Source organism: Pleurodeles waltl, chromosome 6 (genome assembly GCF_031143425.1).
Source record: "Pleurodeles waltl isolate 20211129_DDA chromosome 6, aPleWal1.hap1.20221129, whole genome shotgun sequence".
Taxonomy (NCBI): Eukaryota; Metazoa; Chordata; class Amphibia; order Caudata; family Salamandridae; genus Pleurodeles; species Pleurodeles waltl.
Genome location: NC_090445.1, coordinates 1,516,922,820 through 1,516,942,440, shown reverse-complemented (window position 1 = coordinate 1,516,942,440; position 19,621 = coordinate 1,516,922,820). Strand labels below are relative to the sequence as shown.

Sequence of the window (19,621 nt, the reverse complement as noted above, 5' to 3'; positions counted from 1 at the left end):
CCCAAAGGAAATCCTTTGTTCTGCCTTCCTGGGCTGGAGCTGTTCAAGGAGCAGGAGGGCAGAAACCTGTCTGAGGGGTGTCTGCAGCTTGGGCTGCCCGTAAACCCCCAGAAGGCTGGTAGGAGAACAGTATTGGAGTGTAAGTCCGACATGATGATACCAAACATGCTTAGGTTCGGAGTTAACATTATGTAGCTGGATATAGGTAGTGACCTAAGTCCAGTACATGCATAAAATGGCGTTCCTGCACTCACAAAATCCAGGAAAATGGAACTGGAGTCCGTGGGGGCACCTCTGCTAGTGCCCTCACACATAGGTACTTGCACCCTGCCCGCTGGGCTAGGAGGGCCTGCCATAGGGGTGACTGACAGTGACCTGGTGCAGTGGCCTATAGTGGAAAGGGTGCATGCAGCCTTTCATGCGGTCTGCAATGCAGGCCTTCAGATACGTTTTGCATGGGCTCCCGATGGATGGCATAATACATGCTGCAGCCCAAGGGGGAATTTTCCTTCTGTTATAGGGGCATCAGCATGATCACCTATGGAGGCAGGTTCGAAGCACCTTTGCCATGGTCCATGAAGACATGGGGCACATGTAAACTCCTGTAGAGGGGAAGAGACCAGCGCAAGCAACAATGTCACCATTTAAGCTATGGTATGTAAAGAAGACTCATCCCCCCCCTTCCCTGGGTACCTGGGTATCATATACTAGGGGCTTACATGGGGGCACCAGTATGTCAAATGTTGGGTGTAAGTAACCAAGTTAGAAGGGAGAGAGAGGATAATCACTGGGGTCCTGATTAGCAGGATTCCAGTGAACACCGTCAAACACACTGACAACAGGCACAAAAAGGAGTAACCATGCCAAGAATGAGGGTTCTTTCCTAAACAAATCTTTCATTCTCTGTTCTGGATTTCATTGAGATATACTCTGATGCTGCTGGGACTGATGGTCTCTTGCATCCTTCTGGTCAAGCACACTAGGTGGCATATGTCTGCTCTGTAGTGTAATCTGAAGCCTCAGTGGGCCCAACATCAACAGGACCTCTCTGAACATTTCCAGATCTTGGAGTAGACTGCAAAAGATCTGCAGTGGTAGTTACTAGACGGCAATTAAGTCAGAAGCAGACTCCTCTCCTTACCCCACCCAGAGTTGATAGTGTTAACCTGATGTGTCCCTTTTGTTTGGAGCAACTATCTGGGAGAGGTGGCGATCCGAGTCTTCTGGTCTCTGGTGGAGTCCCAGTTCCAAATCAACCTCCTGGAATTGATGGCCATCCACTTGGTGTTGAAAGCCTTCCTTCCTTCCATCAAACTGAGGCTGCTGCTGCTGGTGCAGGTGCTTTCGTGCAACACAACTGCCATGTGGTATTACAACAACTAGGGCTATGTGGCGGCCCTGGATCCTGTGCCAGGAGGTGCTATGCCTCTAAATGTGGCTGGACCATCAAGAAATCGTAATGATGATGAATCACCTCGCTGAATCTTTGACTGCCAGGGTGGATGAGCTGAATTGCTGACACCTAGCAAATCACAAATGGCAGTTACACCCAAAGGTGGCACAAGGTTTTTTACACGCATAGGGAGAACCTTGGCTTGATCTGTAAGCCACCACCTAGAATGCTCAGTGTCTGATTTCCAAGGCACCTTTTGCCTAGGTACCCATTGTGCCACAGGCGGAACTTGGAACTCCGGTACAGCTTACTGCTGATACCCCTTCTGCCTCACGTTCTGAAGATAAGGACCCACTGGGCCCAAGTCTTCCCGGATTGGGCACAGAGAGTATGGGATCCAGAACTCCTGGGCTTGAGTGTCAGACCCCCAGTCAGGCTGCCCTCCCGCTGGAGGACCTTCTGTCTCGACATAAGGCAGGTTTCTGCACCCTGGCCTTCGTAGTCTTCCCCTTCATGCATGGAATTTGAATGACAACAGATGAACACCTTTGACCCTTTTCTGTAGGAGGTTGATTTCATCTTGGCAGCCACGTGTCACCCAACAAAAACGTTTGCCTTTGAGAAAAATTTGTGGTTTCATGCTGCATATGCCAGCTTGATACACTTTAGGGTGAGTTATCTGGGATTCTGTTGTTTGTCTTGTCTCTTTCCCGGCAATGCTTTCCATTAAGAACAGTCAAGGGGGTACGTTTTAGCTCTTTATGCCTTTTAGAGTTGCTGTATCAACCCCAATCTCTTTCTCCTTGTTCTGACATGGACATGTCGTCATGCACTCCTACATCTCCAGCATAATCTCAGTCTAGTTTGTTGCCAATTGATGATATCCAGACTTTCCTTGAGGGCCTAGCCAGAGGGGCAGAAAAACTCAATATATCTTTGTAGACACCAATGGTGTCCATAGTACTGAGGACCTTTCTGCCCCGGGTAGCTCCTAAACCTGTGTTACCACTGATTTCAGATTTGCTTTGGGTAGTAGATGAAAATGTTACGGCTTCAGCCACATTAAAGGGGGTTATACCATACCTACAGAACAAAGGTGGAAAAACAGAAGCCCTGAAGGTCGTTGCCCTCGAGGATCAAGACACATTACTCAAGCAATATAGAACCAAAGAACACAGTTTTTTCACAGAGTTCAAAATCCCAGATGACCCTGTCAAGCTCAACAGAAACCGAACAGTAACATCAACACCAGCAGCTTTACCAAAAACGAAATCAACTACCCCGAAGACTTCCCATTCCAGGGTAAGGAATTTCTCTGGTTATCACCAGTGATGTTCCAACATTCCTCTTCCAGTTGCCCACTCCTGTAGGGGGGTTATGATATCACCTGGAATAGTGTAGGTCCATAATCAGACAGCTGGGTATTGAAAGTTATAAGATGTGGCTACCTCATTTGTTGCAAGGCAATTCCAACACCTTTTCAATCCAAACCATAATGAATTACCAAACTCCTTTCACCAATAGTGGAATATCAGTTCATATTAGCCACATAAGCAGTGGAAGAAGTTCAATCACAGTATGAAAACAAGGGAGGGGTACTACATTGCTTCCTTTCTACCCGTAAATGTCATTCACTACTTATAATGAAAGAAGTTGGTCTGGAAGGAAAATCTTGAAGGTCGGAAGGATACCTTTTACGTATAACTAGAAACTGCAAGGCTCTCGGGGATCTACTGAAAGTATTGGGCGTGCATGGAGTGGTGAGAACAGCAGGGTAACACAAGGCAAGCTGAATCACACTGTGTCAGGGCTGCAATCTACCAAGTGCTTTGTCTCTTACCCTTGCAGGTTGGGTGCCCTTCTAGCCTGATCCTGAGCGATCACCCCACTTGCTGCTTTTCAAAGCCTGAGAGGGGCTTAGAGTGTGAACCCGTGCTCAGATTTGGTCTTCCTTTAGCCTAGCAGGAGTGGGTGGAATCTGGGCCTTTTAAAGATTGTGTAGTTTCTGATTTGGTTGCCAGCTTCGATTACTCATCCACAGCCAGTTGCCATTCTTGCACTTTTGGTACCATTTTACCCATTAAGCAGCATCTCTGCCTTGCGCATGTCGATGTATGGCTTATTTGCCTTCTCTCTTTTTGATGTAGGTACACACAGCATCCCACTGCCCCTGTGCTTAAATTGGTTAGTACTTATTATAATTACAATTTGCACGTTTATCTCATACCCTTATCCATCACACCGCCAGGCTCTGCGACCCATAACACATTAATCTCACCTCTGTTGGCATCACGTATAGCCTAGGAACACTTCTCATATAGGCTCAGAACAAAAATCACCCACCTTAAAGAGCGTAGCTTGCTATTAATGTGGGTAAGTACTTCAACGCCCCCAAGTAAAGGGAGCAAGCGCTATACAAATGCTACAATACATTTGGGGCACATCCCCATCCATTCCGTCCCTGCTCTCCTTTTCAGAGTTCTGCAGAGGTCATGCAGTGACCCAAATCTTCGGGAAACTTAACTTGTGAGGTGGATAGCTGGGCCCATTAGAACGCTTTGGTAAGTCTGCTCTTTGAATGCAAATAGCACTTGCAACCTTCTTCACCACTTAATGAGATTTCCGAGGGACCAAACACTGTTTGTTCTAATTGACTGTCACTTACAATACCAAAGCTACAATGATCCCTTCGTTAAGTGAGCCCTTAATAGTGAGGCATCCATGGGTTTCCAATGTTCAGAACTGATACATCAGCCGCAGTTTGGGACCTTTCCCCTTCAATAATTTTCTCAATTTCTTTTAACCAAGACCAGAGGCTTTACATTTCCAACATTTTAATTTATTCTGTACTTTATGAAAATATTAAGGTTTTTATTAAAAGTGTTATTTCTTTTCACTTATTATCCTTGGCTGGGCTTGGAGTTATGCTGTACCTAGTTCAACCTTACAAACATGAGCCTTGTTTGTTCTACAACAGATCGACCATTGTGTCTCCTCAATCACTTTACAGGCGATCCCTGAGATATTTGTCAGTTTGCATAAACCTCATGAAAAACCAATCTGTTGTTCTTCTCATTTTCACTCTCTTCAAAGTCCAATCCTTTTCTGAATATATAGATGGGTATTGTCTCTAAAGTGAGGGGACTCCTTGAAAAACACATCTGACCCACTGGTGTGGAGGGCTGAATGAAGACCTTTGGTTCTCTAGCTCCAACTGCATACATTTGTTTTGCTTGCCTATAGTATTGGGGTTGCTTTATCCCAGTACAGAGGGTTGCACCCAAAGGCCTTTTCTATCCTCTTCACTTCTGGTATTGCTAAACGCCTTCTCTTTGGTGGCATGTACCATATGCCTGTCCCTTTTAATCCAATCTGAGCTACTTGAGAAACTATACAGTTTGTTTGCAATTCTGCTGCTGTTCCTTTTGTCGTAATCTTAGTTATCTTCAACCCCAAAGACAGAGAGGGGTTAGTGGGCTACGATACGTCCTCCCACTTTACAAATCACATCCCATAAAAGGGGTATGGGCCATGCAGCCAGATTTTAATGATATGCTTTCACACCTATTGGGAGCTTATTTTGTGAAACTTATTGGTTTATACAGTCCCAGATCAGTAAATATCTGGGTTGACAGGAAAGGCTCAGAATTGTTTTTATAATAATATGGGAGTCCAACCACCAGGGCTTTGCTCTTCCATATTATGATTTTTGATCTGTTATTCGTTTGCAGCCCAAGCTGGAGGAGCGAGTGAGAGACATTGCAATCGCAACCAGAAATACAAAAAAGAACAAAGGACTGTACAGAAACATCTTGATGTACGGACCACCTGGAACAGGGAAGACATTGTTTGCTAAGGTAAGATCATCTTGCATCGTGCGATCTGTCAGAACAGTTGAGTATTTTGAACTTCTGACTCATCTGTCTATAATCACAGAAGTGCACAGAAGTGCATGGAGGTACATAAGTAATTTATGTGGTTTTGGGGAGTTCCCACCTACCTTCTGCAGAGCTGTAGATTATTATGGAGCACAGCCTCGACGATCTGGTGAATACTGTAAAGTACTTTATGGACTTCAAAACATAAACGAGCTCCAAACAGGGCAAAAGTGGTCCGTGATTGATAGATATGTTTGAGTGAAGCCTTTATTTGGTAAATAGTTGTACGAACATTGTTAACTGTGACACTGCCATTCGGTAATTGCCTAACTCAGGCCTTTTCCTTGACATAATTGAGACTTGAGTATTTGTAGGTCTTCATTGCTTCTGGTTGTTCCCTAGTCTGTGATAACGTTTCTTAATAAAGGGTTGCAAATGGCTACGTTATGTCGGATGGTTACATTGCTCTTATCTGGTTGAACAAGTAAAGTAGATGGATTTATGGGGGTTCAGTCTGGGAAATCCACCTCTCTCATAATCTTGGTTCTGGAGGTGGAATACATTATGAGGGTTAATTGCATCAGTGAACTGAAAAGCCTTGCTGCTGGAAATGGTTATATGGGAAGCACGGACAGAAGACCCGCTTCTAATGCCTCGCAGCAGTACTTTTGCTGAGAAAAGGCCCGGCTAAGTCTAGCGATTCTGTGAACTAAAATATGATTCTATGTAATGCCAAATGTACCTGCATCTCTATTTGTTTGCTAGTTGCCATCAAATTAAACTTTCTACTATCTCTAAGCGCGTGTCAGCAAGTGATCGAAATGGAAACCTGGCACTTCAGATCTCAGACTGATCAACAGTGTATATAGTTTGCACAAGGTGTGCAGAGTACAGTTTTCTGCTAGACATTACCATAGTTCTTCATAGCTGATTGGCCTGTGGGCTAAATGTATTATGATTTTACTTACGTCTTTGCAATGTGTATTGATACCGCGTTGTCTGAGGAAGCGATGAGGAGAACAAAGCATATCAATTCGCAAACAGAATCAGTAGCGTCATTAGTTACCCAGGTCCTGGAATGTAGCACTGGCAAGTCACAAAGAGTCCTGGAAACCAAACCTGCAGCATCACTCCCTATACTAGCGATGTTTGGACTATATCGCTCTGCTGGTGCAGCTCACTCGTTAACTTGAGCCCTGATGCAGTGAGCTCTAGTTAAAAAATCATCTTAACATAAATGCGGAACTGCCTCATGAAGCTGCGTGCCTAGGCATGGACATTAACCTTGTTCCTTAGTCTTAAATTCAGTAATAGTGCATTGAGATCTGCTACCATTCTTTCTCTAAGCCGCATCCTGCAGTAATGGACTGCATAGTTCTGCCAGTGCACCTCTCGTGGTCTGCAGCAACCCTATGTGCTGCCCTGCCAAAGCATTTCAATCTGAGATTCAGTATTAGTTCCTTTGACTCTTCAAGTTCACTTATTTCTGTTTTTTTATAAAAAGTGCTATACATAGCTGATTGCTATCTTGGAGTACTTTGCAGGTGGAAACGAAGATTGCATGAATATACAACTGGTGCAGCGGTAGTGTCTGTATATGTTTTAGTTTCAGGTCTACCAGAAGGTGGTTTGTTTTGTAGCCTTGGTGCAAACTGGCAAAGAGTCACATATAGGACCGAATTACCTCATATTATTAGCAGAGCTGCGCCATACTGCAGTGCCCCGTACGTCTAGCATACCTTGTGTTTGTCAGCTGTTCGGGTCTGCAATCGACTAGCCCGCTGGTGATGCTCCAGGATTCTTGCAGATATTTCCAGCAGAGCCTTAGGCTGTGTTGGAACAGAGGACACGTCTAAATGAATACCCCCAGTCCCAGCCCAGGTTGGACTCTTCCACCAGATAACAAGTCCTGGGGTGACTAATGGTTGTTGACTGCTGAATTTTAGCTAAGAAGCACAGCCTGAATTACCTCTATTCCCAGGTGAGAATGCAGCCAACCAGCCCTTGCTGTTAAATTCCACGTAGTTGTTGCTTCTTGCTTTTGATTTTAAAGTCCGTGATACATGTGTAATTTTTTAATCCTAGAATGTTTGCATGGTGACTGGTGTTAAAGGTAAAAGATTATAACACCGGCCCATAATAGTGGTTCCCGTGCTAAGAGTATTTGTGAGCCTTATTGACTTCATCACTGGCATGCTGGTGTCCTTTGTACTCCTTTCAGAGACCACGTAGGTGAGTGACCCTGTGAGTTGGGTGACCTACTGTTTCCCTTGCTCAGGCATTTTCTAGCCAGTACAGGTGTTTGAGCGCACCCCGACTGCATAGTGTTTTGAATCTTCGAAGTTATACACATTCCCTGACCATTTGCTGTCCCAAACCACTCCCCCATTTTCCCAATCAGTTGGATTCCCATAAAATGTTCCTTTGCAAGTGTGCCCCAAGTGTTGCATGCCGTTCAACAGTCCTTTTGAGTTGGATTTGAATCTGTGCTAAGGATATCCCCACAGCCCCATCCTGCATATTCTGTGGATGACATGAGATGACCTCACTGGTGACACCTCATATTACATCAATTATGACATCCATGGCAGTCTTATTCAAATTTCTCCATAAACCTTTATATCATTTTTAAAAAGGCTGTTGTCTGTAAAGGGTCTACAGTCATGCTCTAGCAAAATGACTGTGATTACACATGTTGGGGCACATAAGTGAAATATGGTACACCCTGGAGCCAAGTGTGGCTGTTCATTGTGAAAGTCATACTGTGCATGGTTTGCGTGCCAGTGAAGATTTGGATCAAGATCTGCTGCTTCTTAAACAAGTTGAATGCTGAACACACCTGATGTCGGATTCCATGGGACGTTTGAAAGTAGGTTCTGATTTGAGAAGAAAGCTTCTCACCAAAAATCTGTAAGAAACCTCAGGTCTGTTTGCTAAAGTTTATCCATACGTACATATCTGGCCACAAGCGCCTGTGAAAAAGTTATCATCTGCAGCTTTGAACAAATTGAACGTTAAGTGAAGGTGAAGGTTTATAAGGTGTTCATGTTTAGATAAGAAACTTTCGTGCAGTTTTGAATAATTGCATGTTGTATACAAGAATATCAAATATAGGAATGACCACTTATACATATTCAACGTGGTGTGATTTTAAGCATGGCTCCAAAGTTGCATGCCATTCAGCTCTTCTCAGCAAGGTGTGTAATCTTTGTTAGAAACGAACAGATGGTTGTCTATTGCATCTTGTAGAAGGTGGCTTATCATTCATGAATGGATACTTGTCAGCCTCGTGATAGTAAGTTGTGAGTCTTGCAAGTTGTTTTGGTGGGTGTTCCCACTGAAGTGAATTAATATCAAAACACTTTTTTGTTAGTGGTCAAACTTCATAAACTATCTGAACCCATTAAAATGTATTAAGGCTGTTTGTTTCTTGGGCAAGTGAATACAAGTAAAAATATCGTGTCGTCATCTAAATGTGGGTGAGTAGACATTTATGCAATCTCTTTTGCACAGCAGCAAAGGTGATGTCTATTATCTAATATTTACTCTTAAAGGATTGGTCTAATATTTAACTTGTTGAATCACTTGAGGCCCACAAATCAAAGTACACTGACGCAGTCAGTGTTGGCATTTAACATAAGATGAGTGATGTAAATGAAAAGTACTAATTATTGCATGAACAGAATCAAGTTAAAGTTAATTCATTAAACAGTAGCTTGTATATTTCAGTGATTTTTTTTTTCTCCATTTTTTTCTCATCTTATTTCAGCACCTAAGTGTTATGCCACTTTACCCTTTGTTTTGTTTGTGTATTTCTGTTTTTTTTTTTAAACCTACTTTAACCCCTTCGCTGCTAGGCCGTTTCCCCTCCTGTGCAAGCCTTTTTTTTTTAAACATTTTTTTAAATTGGGCTATTTGGGGCAGTTTGCGCCTAGGCCCTCATAACTTTTTGTCCACATAATCTACCCACACCAAATTTTCGTCCTTTTTTTCCAACATCCTAGGGATTCTAGTGGTACCCAGAGTTTGTGGGTTCTCGTGGAGGAGACCAAGAAATTAGCCAAAATACAGCAAAACTAATGGCATCAAAAATGGGTTTGCAGTACTAAAATCCCCATCTTCCCACCTTTAAGGAACAGGAAGACTTGAATCAGAAAACCACATTTTCAACATAATTTTGGCATTTTACTGGTATATACTCCATTTTTACTATGTTTTGTGCTTTTAGTCTCCTTCCAGTTAGTGACAGAAATTGGTGTGAAACCAATGTTGGATCCCAGACAGCTGAACATTTCTGAAAAGTAGACAACATTCTGAATTCAGCAAGGGGTCATTTGTGTAGATCCTACAAGGTTTTCCTACAGAAAATAACAGCTGAAATAAAACAAATATTGAAAGTGAGGTGAAAAAATCAGCCGTTTCGCTCCATATTACTTTGTAACTTTTTTCCTGCGGTGTCAGATTTTCAAAAGCATTATACTGTTGCATCTGCTGGACTCTTCTTGTTGCCGAGACATATAGGGCTTGTAGGTTTATCAAGAACCCTGGGTACCCAGAGCCAATAAATGAGGTGCACCCTTCATTCGGTTTTCATTGTATACTTGGCTGTACAGCAATTTATTTGGCAAAATATAAAGAGTCAAAAATGGGTATCAAGGAAACCTTTGCATTTCCAAAATGGGCACAAGATAAGGTGTTGTGAAGCAGTGGTTATTTGCACAAATCTGAATTCCGGGGTCCCTATACTAGCATGTGAATTACAGGGAAGGAAAAAATGTAGAGAAAGACAAGGGGCAAAAACACTTGTTCTTCTGTTCCCTCAGGTCCCCCGATACAAATGGTACCTCACTTGTGTGGGTAGGCCTAATGCCCGCAACATGGACACATCACATTTTTACATTGAAATCAGATGTGTTTTTCGGAAAGTGCCTAGCTGTGGATTTTGGCCTCTAGCTCAGCCTACAGTAGGGAAACCTACAAAACCTGTGTATTTTTCAAGAATAGACACCTAGGGAAATCCAGGATGAGGGGACTTGTGGGGCTCTCACCAGGTTCTGTTACCCAGAATCTTTTGCAAACTTCCAAATTTGGCAAACTAAAACACTTTTTCCTCCCATTTCGATGGCAGAAGGTTCTGGAATCTAAGAGGAGCCACAAATTTCCTTCCACCCAGCATTTTCCCCAAGTCTCCCGATAATAAATGGTACCTCACTTTTGTGGGTAGGCCTAGTGCCTGCGACAGGAAATGCCCCAAAACACAACATGGACACAACACATTTTCTCAAAGAAAACTGGCCTGTTTTTTACAAAGTGCCTAGCTGTGGATTTTGGCCTCTAGTTCAGCCAGCACCTAGGAAAACCTAGCACACCTGGGCATTTCTGAAAACTAGACACCTAGGGGAATTCAGAATGGGGTGACTTGTGGGGCTCTCACCAGGTTCTGTTACCAAGAATCCTTTGCAAACCTCAGAATTTGGCAAAAAATACACTTTTTACTCACATTTCGGTGATGGAAAGTTCAGGAATCCAAGAGGAGCCACAAATTTCCTTCTTCCCAGCATTCCCTCAAGTCTCTTGATTAAAAATGATACATCACTTGTGTGGGTGGCCCAGGTGCTTGTGCAGGAAAAGGCCAAAAAAGTGTAGAGATTGAGGGGAGAGCGCAGCTAGTTGATATGCACAATTTTTGAAGATACATTTTTAGGCTGACTCTGCTTTGGGGACCCACACAAGTGAGGTATCATCTTACTTGGGAGACTGAGGGGAACCGTCGGTGGTAGGAAATTTGTGCAAAGAAAAGTGAGGAAAATATGCTTTTTTTTAAGCAAATTTTGAGGGTTGCAGGGAGTATGGGTAAGAAAATATTGGTGGATCCACGCAAGCCACACCTCCCTGGACTCGACCAGGTGTCTAATTTTAAAAAATGTCTGAGTTTGGTCGGTTTCCCTAGATGACTGCCGCTCCCTGGACCAAAACTGCAGTTGCCCCCCACCCTCCCCCTTGCAAAAATAGGTAGTTTTGTAATAGATCATTATGATATATCCACATCCTTCTGTGATATTCCAAACACTAAAATTGTGAAAAGAAACACACGTAGGTTATGTTAAAAAGACCCCTCACCCACCAACCAAGTTGGTGGCATGCTTCATCATCGGGTCCCACCCGAGACACCTAGCATGTCACATGTGTGCTGCGACGCCTGATTGCAGCGGAGCAGGTTTTAACATTTTTACCACACATACTGGTTGGATTTGGCACGAGGGTGAGTGATGGTTCAGTAGATCAAATTTTATTAACAAGAGATTTCCCCAAAATGAAATGCACTGTTCGGAACTGAAAGGCCAAAAAACTGAACCAATGATTCACAGCTCGTGAACTGTAAAGCCGTGACCAGGCACCAACCGCTTTACAGTCCATTCACACACCTTTCACCCATGACTTGCACAAGGCCATTCATGCCGCCAGCCACGGGCCCAGCACATTACAAAACTCCCATCAACAGACGGTGCCATTCAAGGGCCCATCACTTTCATACGCCCACATGCCTGATATAGCAATCACACCAGCTGATGGGAGTGTGTGGACTGACGTTTGGACGGCAGTGTGTTGCAGTGGCCAAAAGCAAGTCACTATTTACACCGTCAGCCAAGCACCACTCCACGCAGCCAGCCAAGTGCCACTTCACGCACGCCGCCAGCCAAGTGCCACTCCACGCCAGACAGGACAAAAACACTTTTGAAAGACTCAATAACTCTCTTACTTTTTCCAAACCACATAAAGGGAAAGCCTAATCAAAGTCAGGCACAGCCAAATGGATAGTTAAATGTATCCACATGTGGTGTTCAAAAGGTAAGAAAGTTTTGCCTGTTCCTCAAGAGCCCACTGTACTGGGGGAAAAAGTGGCCTCTTTGGCATTCCTGGAAACATCCTCATAGTTAACATTTACAAAGCAGCTACTTGATCTATACTCCATACGCTTTTTCAGTCTTTGGAAACACTCACAGGCTAGCCATCGTTTAAGGCAGAACTGCTTTACAGTCTTAGCACATCATGTATATCATTGGTTTCCATATGCCTCAAACAGAAAATGTTACTTACCCTGTAAGCTTCTGTTCCAGGCATGTAGTACTGTAACTTCAGATGCCCCACTCTCCTCCCCAGAGGCTTATGGCTGTTGCAATTATCTGCCCTTCTTACTTCTCTTGCATGCTCATATTTTTCTCTCTCCTGTATCTCTTTACTCCAGCTCTATCCTCACCTGCCGTTCTGAAAACATCTAGACTCAATACTGGATGGCAGGAGTATGCACAGTATGGGACTACATGCCTTGAACAGATACAGAGGGGGAGAAACAGTGCAAATAACTAAACTGTAGATGCACATGCTCTGTTTTTCTTCAAAGAAGTCTTTCAGGTCATGAGGTATAGTGGCCTCTCCCTTGCTGGCAATGCACATGGGCAGCTGCTCCGTTGTTGTATTGTTTTCTCTGCCATTGGGTTCGGTTGTGTACCAATTGGTCTCTGTGTTTGGCACCTAAGAGCGCTTTACACCAGACCCACTCAAATCCTGTACTTAGTGAGAGAACTTACTGCAGCCCATCCTACGTCCCCTTTTTTTGTCCTACATGACAGCCATCAAAGACCATTCTTCTCTCAATACCTTTCCACTGGGGCCTTGAGGCCCTCCCAGGGCACTCATCCCCTAGTCTCAAGAATGTTGTTGACAAGAATGAGAGGACAGCAATGGAAAGGACTCCATTCCAGTACTGATCCCAGTGTCATTCCAACGTCCCCTGGATTGACAATCATAAAGTCTGCAATCTCTGCTTCCCCTCCAAACACGACACCACATGAGAGGCCTGCCTCACGTTTGGGTCAAAGAGGACTCTTCAGTACAGATGACGGTGGGCCCATCGGAGAATGCAGAGGCAGGAGCCTGACAACACACCCAACATCTGCAGCGGCTCCTCCGCTATGGCGGAGCAGCGTCCCTCCCCCGCCAGCAGCTGCAAAACTTTTACAGTAAAGCATTAATAAACTGCAGCAGCACGAAAGCAGCGATAGGATTGGCTGCAGGGCAGGCTGGGAGCCTTACCTGCAAGGAGGATGGAGGAGCAGTGAGGAGGAGGCAAGGAAAGTAAGTTTTTTTTTTTTTTTTTTTTTTTTTTTTTTTTATTATTATTATTATTTTTTTAATTGTATTTTTATTTGCCACTTCCCCCCGCCCCCTCATCTGCTCTGGAGCTGCGACTGATCTGCAGATGGCACAACATCAAAGTGGCGGAAGAAGCCGGTCCCTCATAAGCACAGCTTGCTTGAAGGCAAGCTCCTTCTCTGAGTTCTAGGGAGAATAACAGCAAACGCTGGTGATTTTCAGTCACGGAAGAAAATTCTGGCCATGTGTATGATCAGCACTCCCACTCAACCAGCGCAGTGGCTATGTTTGGAGGCCTGAGCTTCGAGCCCAAAACCTGTCAGTCCACCACTGCCTTCGGTTCAGAAACGGCACCAACTGAAGCTTTGGAAGCTGACAATGCTCCCTCTTCCGGCTGAAAAGACCATACAAGCCTCAGGTCCCTCCAAAGCCATCAGGGCCCTCAGTGTTTGCTCAGAAGGCCACAATGGACTCAACGTTGAAGATTCCCACAATACCAAAAATGCACGTTGCAGACACACAGTACACCCTCAGCTCAGAGGATTTAGAGCAAGTTAACATCTCACCAGAGGCATCTGTTTATACACCCACAGACTGGCAAGATCTCCATAAAGCTGCCACCCAAGCCACTGGAGATTCTTTTCCCTGAGGAGCCTCCTCCACCTTCCAAGCACAAGAGACACAAGGGTAGAGGCACTAGACCCTCCCTGCTCAACCTCCTTCTTCTCCTCCTTTACCACCACCTCCTCTACTACTCTTCTCCTCCTCTGCTACTCTTCTCCTCCTCTACCAACTCCTCATTCCTCACTCCTCCATATTCACAGAAGGGGTCACCACACTCTTCTTATTTGGATGGCAACCCACTTCACCTTGTCAAACCCTGTGACACACATTTTGACCCCGAGCCTGGGGATGACCTGTGGGACAACTACACTGTTGATCCCCTGGCAATACAGACCGAGATCTGTTCCCAGCCAAGGTTTTTCCCCTTGTGACGCTACAACATGCCATGAAGTCATACAGAGGGCAGCCACATATGACAAAGTCAATATGCATGATGTCCAGGAAGATGTTCACTTCCTGGTAGAAACACTTTCCACGACTCAGTGTCCTTCAGTTCCTCCTTGTCCTTAAGGGTATGCTCAGGACCACCTCTGAGATATTTAAAGGGCCTAAGAAGGGAAGGGTGGTCACACCTAGGGGGACAAAAAAATAACAAGCATTGGCAAGCCTATTGGTCAGGCCTATGAAAGAGTGTTGTGGAGTGGCAGTGTGTGTCCTGTATTGGAGTGACATAGTGTGGATTCGCATAGACACCGGAGTGGCGTAGAGTGGACTATTGTAAAGTGCATTGGCGTAGACAGCTGCAGAGTATAGTGATGTAGAGTGCAGTGCCATTGAATGCAGTGTCATTTAATTCAGCTGTATACAATGGAGCATTGTTACTTAGAATAGATTGGAGTGGTGTGGCGCAGATTGGAGTTGTGCGGCACAGAGTGAAGTGGCATAGAGTGCATTGGCGCAGATTTGAGTCGAGTGGCATAGAGTGCAGTGGCGCATAGTGGAGTTGAGTGGCATAGAGTGCAGTGGCACAGACTGGAGTTAAGTGGCGCAGACTGCAGTTGAGTGGCATATAGTGTAGTGACGTAGAGTAGATTGTTTCAGAGTGGTGTAGGGAAGTATGCAGTTGTGTAGAGTGGCATAGAGTGTGATGTAGAGTAAAGTGGTATAGAGTGCAATAACCTAGACGGCAGTGGTGCTGAGTAGATTAGTGTGTCAAACAGTGCATTGTCGTAGAGTGCAGTGGCATAGAGTTTAGTGTTACAGAATGAAGTGCATTGGAGTAGAGTATATTGGAAGTGTATAGTGGTGTAGAGTGCAGTGTTGCAGAGTGATGTAGAGTACAGTGGGGCAGAGTGGAGTTGTGAAGAGTACTTCAGTGTGGCATAGACTGGAATGGTGCAGAGTGCAGTTGCGAAGAGTGCAATGGTGTGGTGTACACTGGCATAGAATAGAGTGGTACAGGATTGGGAAGAGAGGTTTGATGTGATGTGAAGTGGCGTGGTGCAGAGTGCAGTGACATGGAGTGTTGCAGAGTATGGTGCAGTGGTGTGGAGCGGTGTTGAGTGAAATGACATATAGTGGAGTATTCATTGTGTGGTAGCACACAGCCATTACAGACAACACAACTTCAGTTGGAATGACCATTACATTTGCTCAGACATACAGTTTTACTAATAAAACTATAAAGTGCACAGACACAACAAATGTGTGGAAATTGCATTACGTGGTGTAATGATTTGTTTTTATCATTAAAATATTTGTTCCCAGCACACTTCAGAAATAACAAAAAATGTGCTTCATTTTTGTTCCTAATTCGGATATAATCTGAAATATTTACACAGTTAATTTAAATGTTGTCATGTGCTAGAAAAAAATCTTTGCTGCCCTCAGTATCCAGCAGAATTGTCACATAAATCTTTTCACTTTGAAGTCGGATAAAGAATAGTAAACAATCACCCTCAAAAGACAGTGCTTGACATTTGACTTCCGTCTTTGAGTGCACAGCAAATGTGACGAGATAAGAACAAGATTTACAGGCCTGTTTACTGAAAGGGAGCACTCAGAAGGATACTGTAAATACGGTTTGGGCCATGAAAGGTACGAACTCAAGCTGGACAGCCTAAAACAAAATGGAATCAGCAAATGGAAAGCAAGAGAATGAGTTACAAAGCCAATAGCAAGCAACTGGCAGAATGCATACCTATGTCGGCTTTCTGAATGTCTCCAAGATGTGTTTAGCAAACCAAACAGCAGTGCTGTCTAGTAGGGGCACTCCCAGAACCCTCACCCAAAGACCCACCATACATCCTTGGTGACGTATCTCTGGACCACCTTGTAGTTGGTAGTGCAAATCGCCAGCTTATAGGATACACTTCCCCTCCTGATAAGGTTAGAAAAAAGCTGGATGATGTGTGCTAGAGGCTAGCAGTGTAAGCAGCCACACATTAGAGCAGTGGTTCCCTAAGTCTGCATCAGGGACCACTGGGGGTCCGCGAAGCCTCCTCTGGGGGTCCATGACTGCTTAGAAAATTAAATAATAATAACAAATTAGGTCCCCGACATTCAGTAATGATTCAGTGGAGAGGTCCCCCAGATTCCAGTAATGTTTTGGTGGGGGTCCCCGGGTTCCAGTAATGATAAAGTGGGGGTCCACAAAAGCCAAAAAGTTGGGAACCACTGCATTAGAGGATTACCAACTTAGTTATGCTGCTCTCCGGATACGAAAGAATGCATTGGGACTAGATGCAATATCTCCTTAAACACTTCCCTGAGGAGTTGACCAGTGAGGGCAAGAGTTGGTAATGGAGGGAAGAGAAAACCATATCCAATGCCTCTATCTGCTGTGCCCTAGATGCGGCCAACACTGCAGCCCAGAGTGATCAACACCAGTATCCTGCTTAGCTGTTAGACCTTACTCTTGGTTTGTTTTAAGCCAGAGATTCAACAGCAGTTGCTTAACCAGCTTCAACTGCAAACATTGCTTCAAATCACAGGTAGACCAAATGTTAGGGGAAAAAGTCACTGATATGGACAAGACTATGGGTGACATCCAGATATCTACCCCAAGGGGGTCCTTTGGTAGAAAACAGTACAGGAAAGGTAGTAAGACCACCTCCGCAGGCCTTTCCACTTCCTATCAAAGGCAACAGCAGGCCTATCACAACCACCATGAGGGTCCTCCAGAGCAGCGACAGAGGCAACAACACGAGGGGTAGAGTCTGAGGAGTCTCAGGCAAAGGAACTGCTTCCTTCAAGCACCAACTTTCTTGAGCCCCCTGCTCCCTCCTCTCCTTGGTTACATAACACCAGTCAAGGAGTTTCCAGGGATTTCTTCTTTGCTGGGAACAGATCACCTTGGATCAGTGGGGTCTCTCCATAATAGAGCATGACTACTGCCTCAAACCCACCTCAGTCCCAACAAATATTCCTCCTGCAAGCACACACTCACTCCTGACCACCAGCACTTTTCTCAGGAGGTGGTTCAGGCTTGCAAGGAGGCCATAGAACCAGTACCACTACCACACTCTGGGCAAGAAGGTTTACTTGCTATACTTCCTAATCTCAAACAAAGTTAGACCTTTAAGTCTTATTCTGGACTCTGGGCCTCCAAACATTTCCACATGGTCACTCTGCAGCATTTCATCCTGCAGCAAGGTGAGTTCATGACTGCATTCTATCTGAAGGACGCCTACTTCACATGCCCATCAAATCTGTTCATCACTGCTGCCTACGTCTTGTGGTAAATGGTTAACATGATCAGTTAAGGTATTGGTGTTCGGGTAACCCAGCCCTTAAGGAAGTGTTTTTTAAACTTTTGATTTTTATGGACCCCCTCTTAATCATTATCGGAATCCAGGGACCCCTCTGAATCATTATTGGCATCCGGTGATCCCCACGGTATCATAGCAATTCGAACCACAAAACAATACACAAAAATACATAAACCTGCATTGATCAAACATACATAAATGATAACATTTTAATAGAAAGGTTGGAGCTTTTCTGACTTCAATTGAGGCCACCCATCATTCTTACAGTATTCCGTGTGATGCACTTGCACTGCTCCCACAAATCAGTTTGAGGATACCAAGTTCATTTGTAGTCTTCAATTTCAAATTCCATCACATTTGCAAAATATTTGATAATTTTCAGTTTTACATTTTGTGCCTTCATTTATATGCACTTTATTACTCTGTTACTGTTGTTTAGTTTTCTAATCAGTCACAGACCCCTGAGTAGGTGTCACAGACCCCCAGGGGACCCTGAACTAGAGTTTAAGAATCGTTGCCCGAAGGTATTCACCAAATTCCCAGTTGTGGTAGCCGCTTTCAAAGGGGAGGGGGACAAATGTGTTCTCCTAGTTCGACGGTTGGCTCACCTATAATTCAGGTAAGCAACAGTGGGATTCACCTCAAATGCTGCTAAGTAGCTCATCCAGCTCTTTTAGTTTCAGACCTTTTTGAGAGTCGTTCTGATTTCAATCACAGGTAAGGCCTACTGCAACCAACCTAGGGTGTACACATTCCAGCAGTTCCTACCTCTTTAACAGCCAAATCATCAATTCAGTCAGAACGGTAATGCGCCTCCCAGGGATGATGGCCTCATGCATAGCCATAGTCCCCCATGCCAAACTGCACATGCGCCAGCTCCAGCACTGTAGGTCAGTGGAGTGGTCACAGGTAGAGGAGAAGATTGAGTGTTGATATGGTCATCACCAATTACACCCTGCATTAGTGAAACAGTAACAATCTGTTGCAGGTCTGCTCCTTCACACACCCCGTTTAGTAGGTGACCATCACACGGATGCCTCACTCTCTGGATCGGACATATCTCCTAACTATCACACCTATCTATTCAGGACACATGCTCAACGTAACAGCGGATTCTGCATCAATTAACCTCGAGCTCATGGCCATCCAGCTAACTCTCTATGCCTTCCTTCAGAAGATTCAGCACAAAGTAATCTTCCTAAAAATGGGCAATGTGACTGCCACAGACTGTCTCCAAAAGCAGGGTGGCACACATTCACCACAGTTGTCAACTCTGGGGCAGAGCACTTGGCGGTTAACCTTCAAAAACTCCTCCTGGCGGAGTACCTTCCTTGAGTAGACAATGACTTGGCAGGCCTGCTCAGTAGGATGCAGCAACAAGTTCACAAATGGGAACTCCACTAAGTAGTACTCCTGTGCTTCCGCCCATCCCTGAGGTCGACCAAAACACAAAATGCCAAAACCTTGCATCCAGGTTCCTACAACCATAGTCCATGGCCAATCCATATGGATGAATTGGTAAGGGGATATGCTTTTCCTTTTCTCTTACTCCTTCTGTATGTGGTCCGGAATCTTCAGCAAATGCCCCTCACTCTCATTCTGGTGGCTTCCTCATGGGCCAGACAAACCTGGGTCTCGACCCAACTCGAAATGTCTGTTGGTCACCACCAGATGCACCCTAGCCCATTCAGAATCAAAACAAAATCAGGCACCCCAATCCCAGGCACTTCTATCTACCATTTTGGCTTCTGAGGCCCTAGTGTTAGGTTACCTCAACTTACCTCTAGAGTGCATGACCCTCCTGAAAGAAGCATGCAGACCCACTACGTGAGCCTGTTGTGCTGCCACGTGGAAAGGCTTGT

At 44.7% G+C, this 19,621-nt stretch overlaps 1 protein-coding gene across 1 annotated transcript in view; it reads left to right on the top strand.

Annotated features, from left to right (window-relative positions):
- LOC138301028 (ATPase family AAA domain-containing protein 3-A) overlaps positions 1 to 19,621 on the top strand; it is a 360,997-nt gene that overhangs the window by 142,532 nt on the left and 198,844 nt on the right. Inside the window, exon 10 of the mRNA XM_069241050.1 lies at positions 5,125 to 5,250. Within this exon, the coding sequence (XP_069097151.1) occupies positions 5,125 to 5,250 (126 nt within the window). The remainder of the gene's footprint in view (positions 1 to 5,124; positions 5,251 to 19,621) is intronic.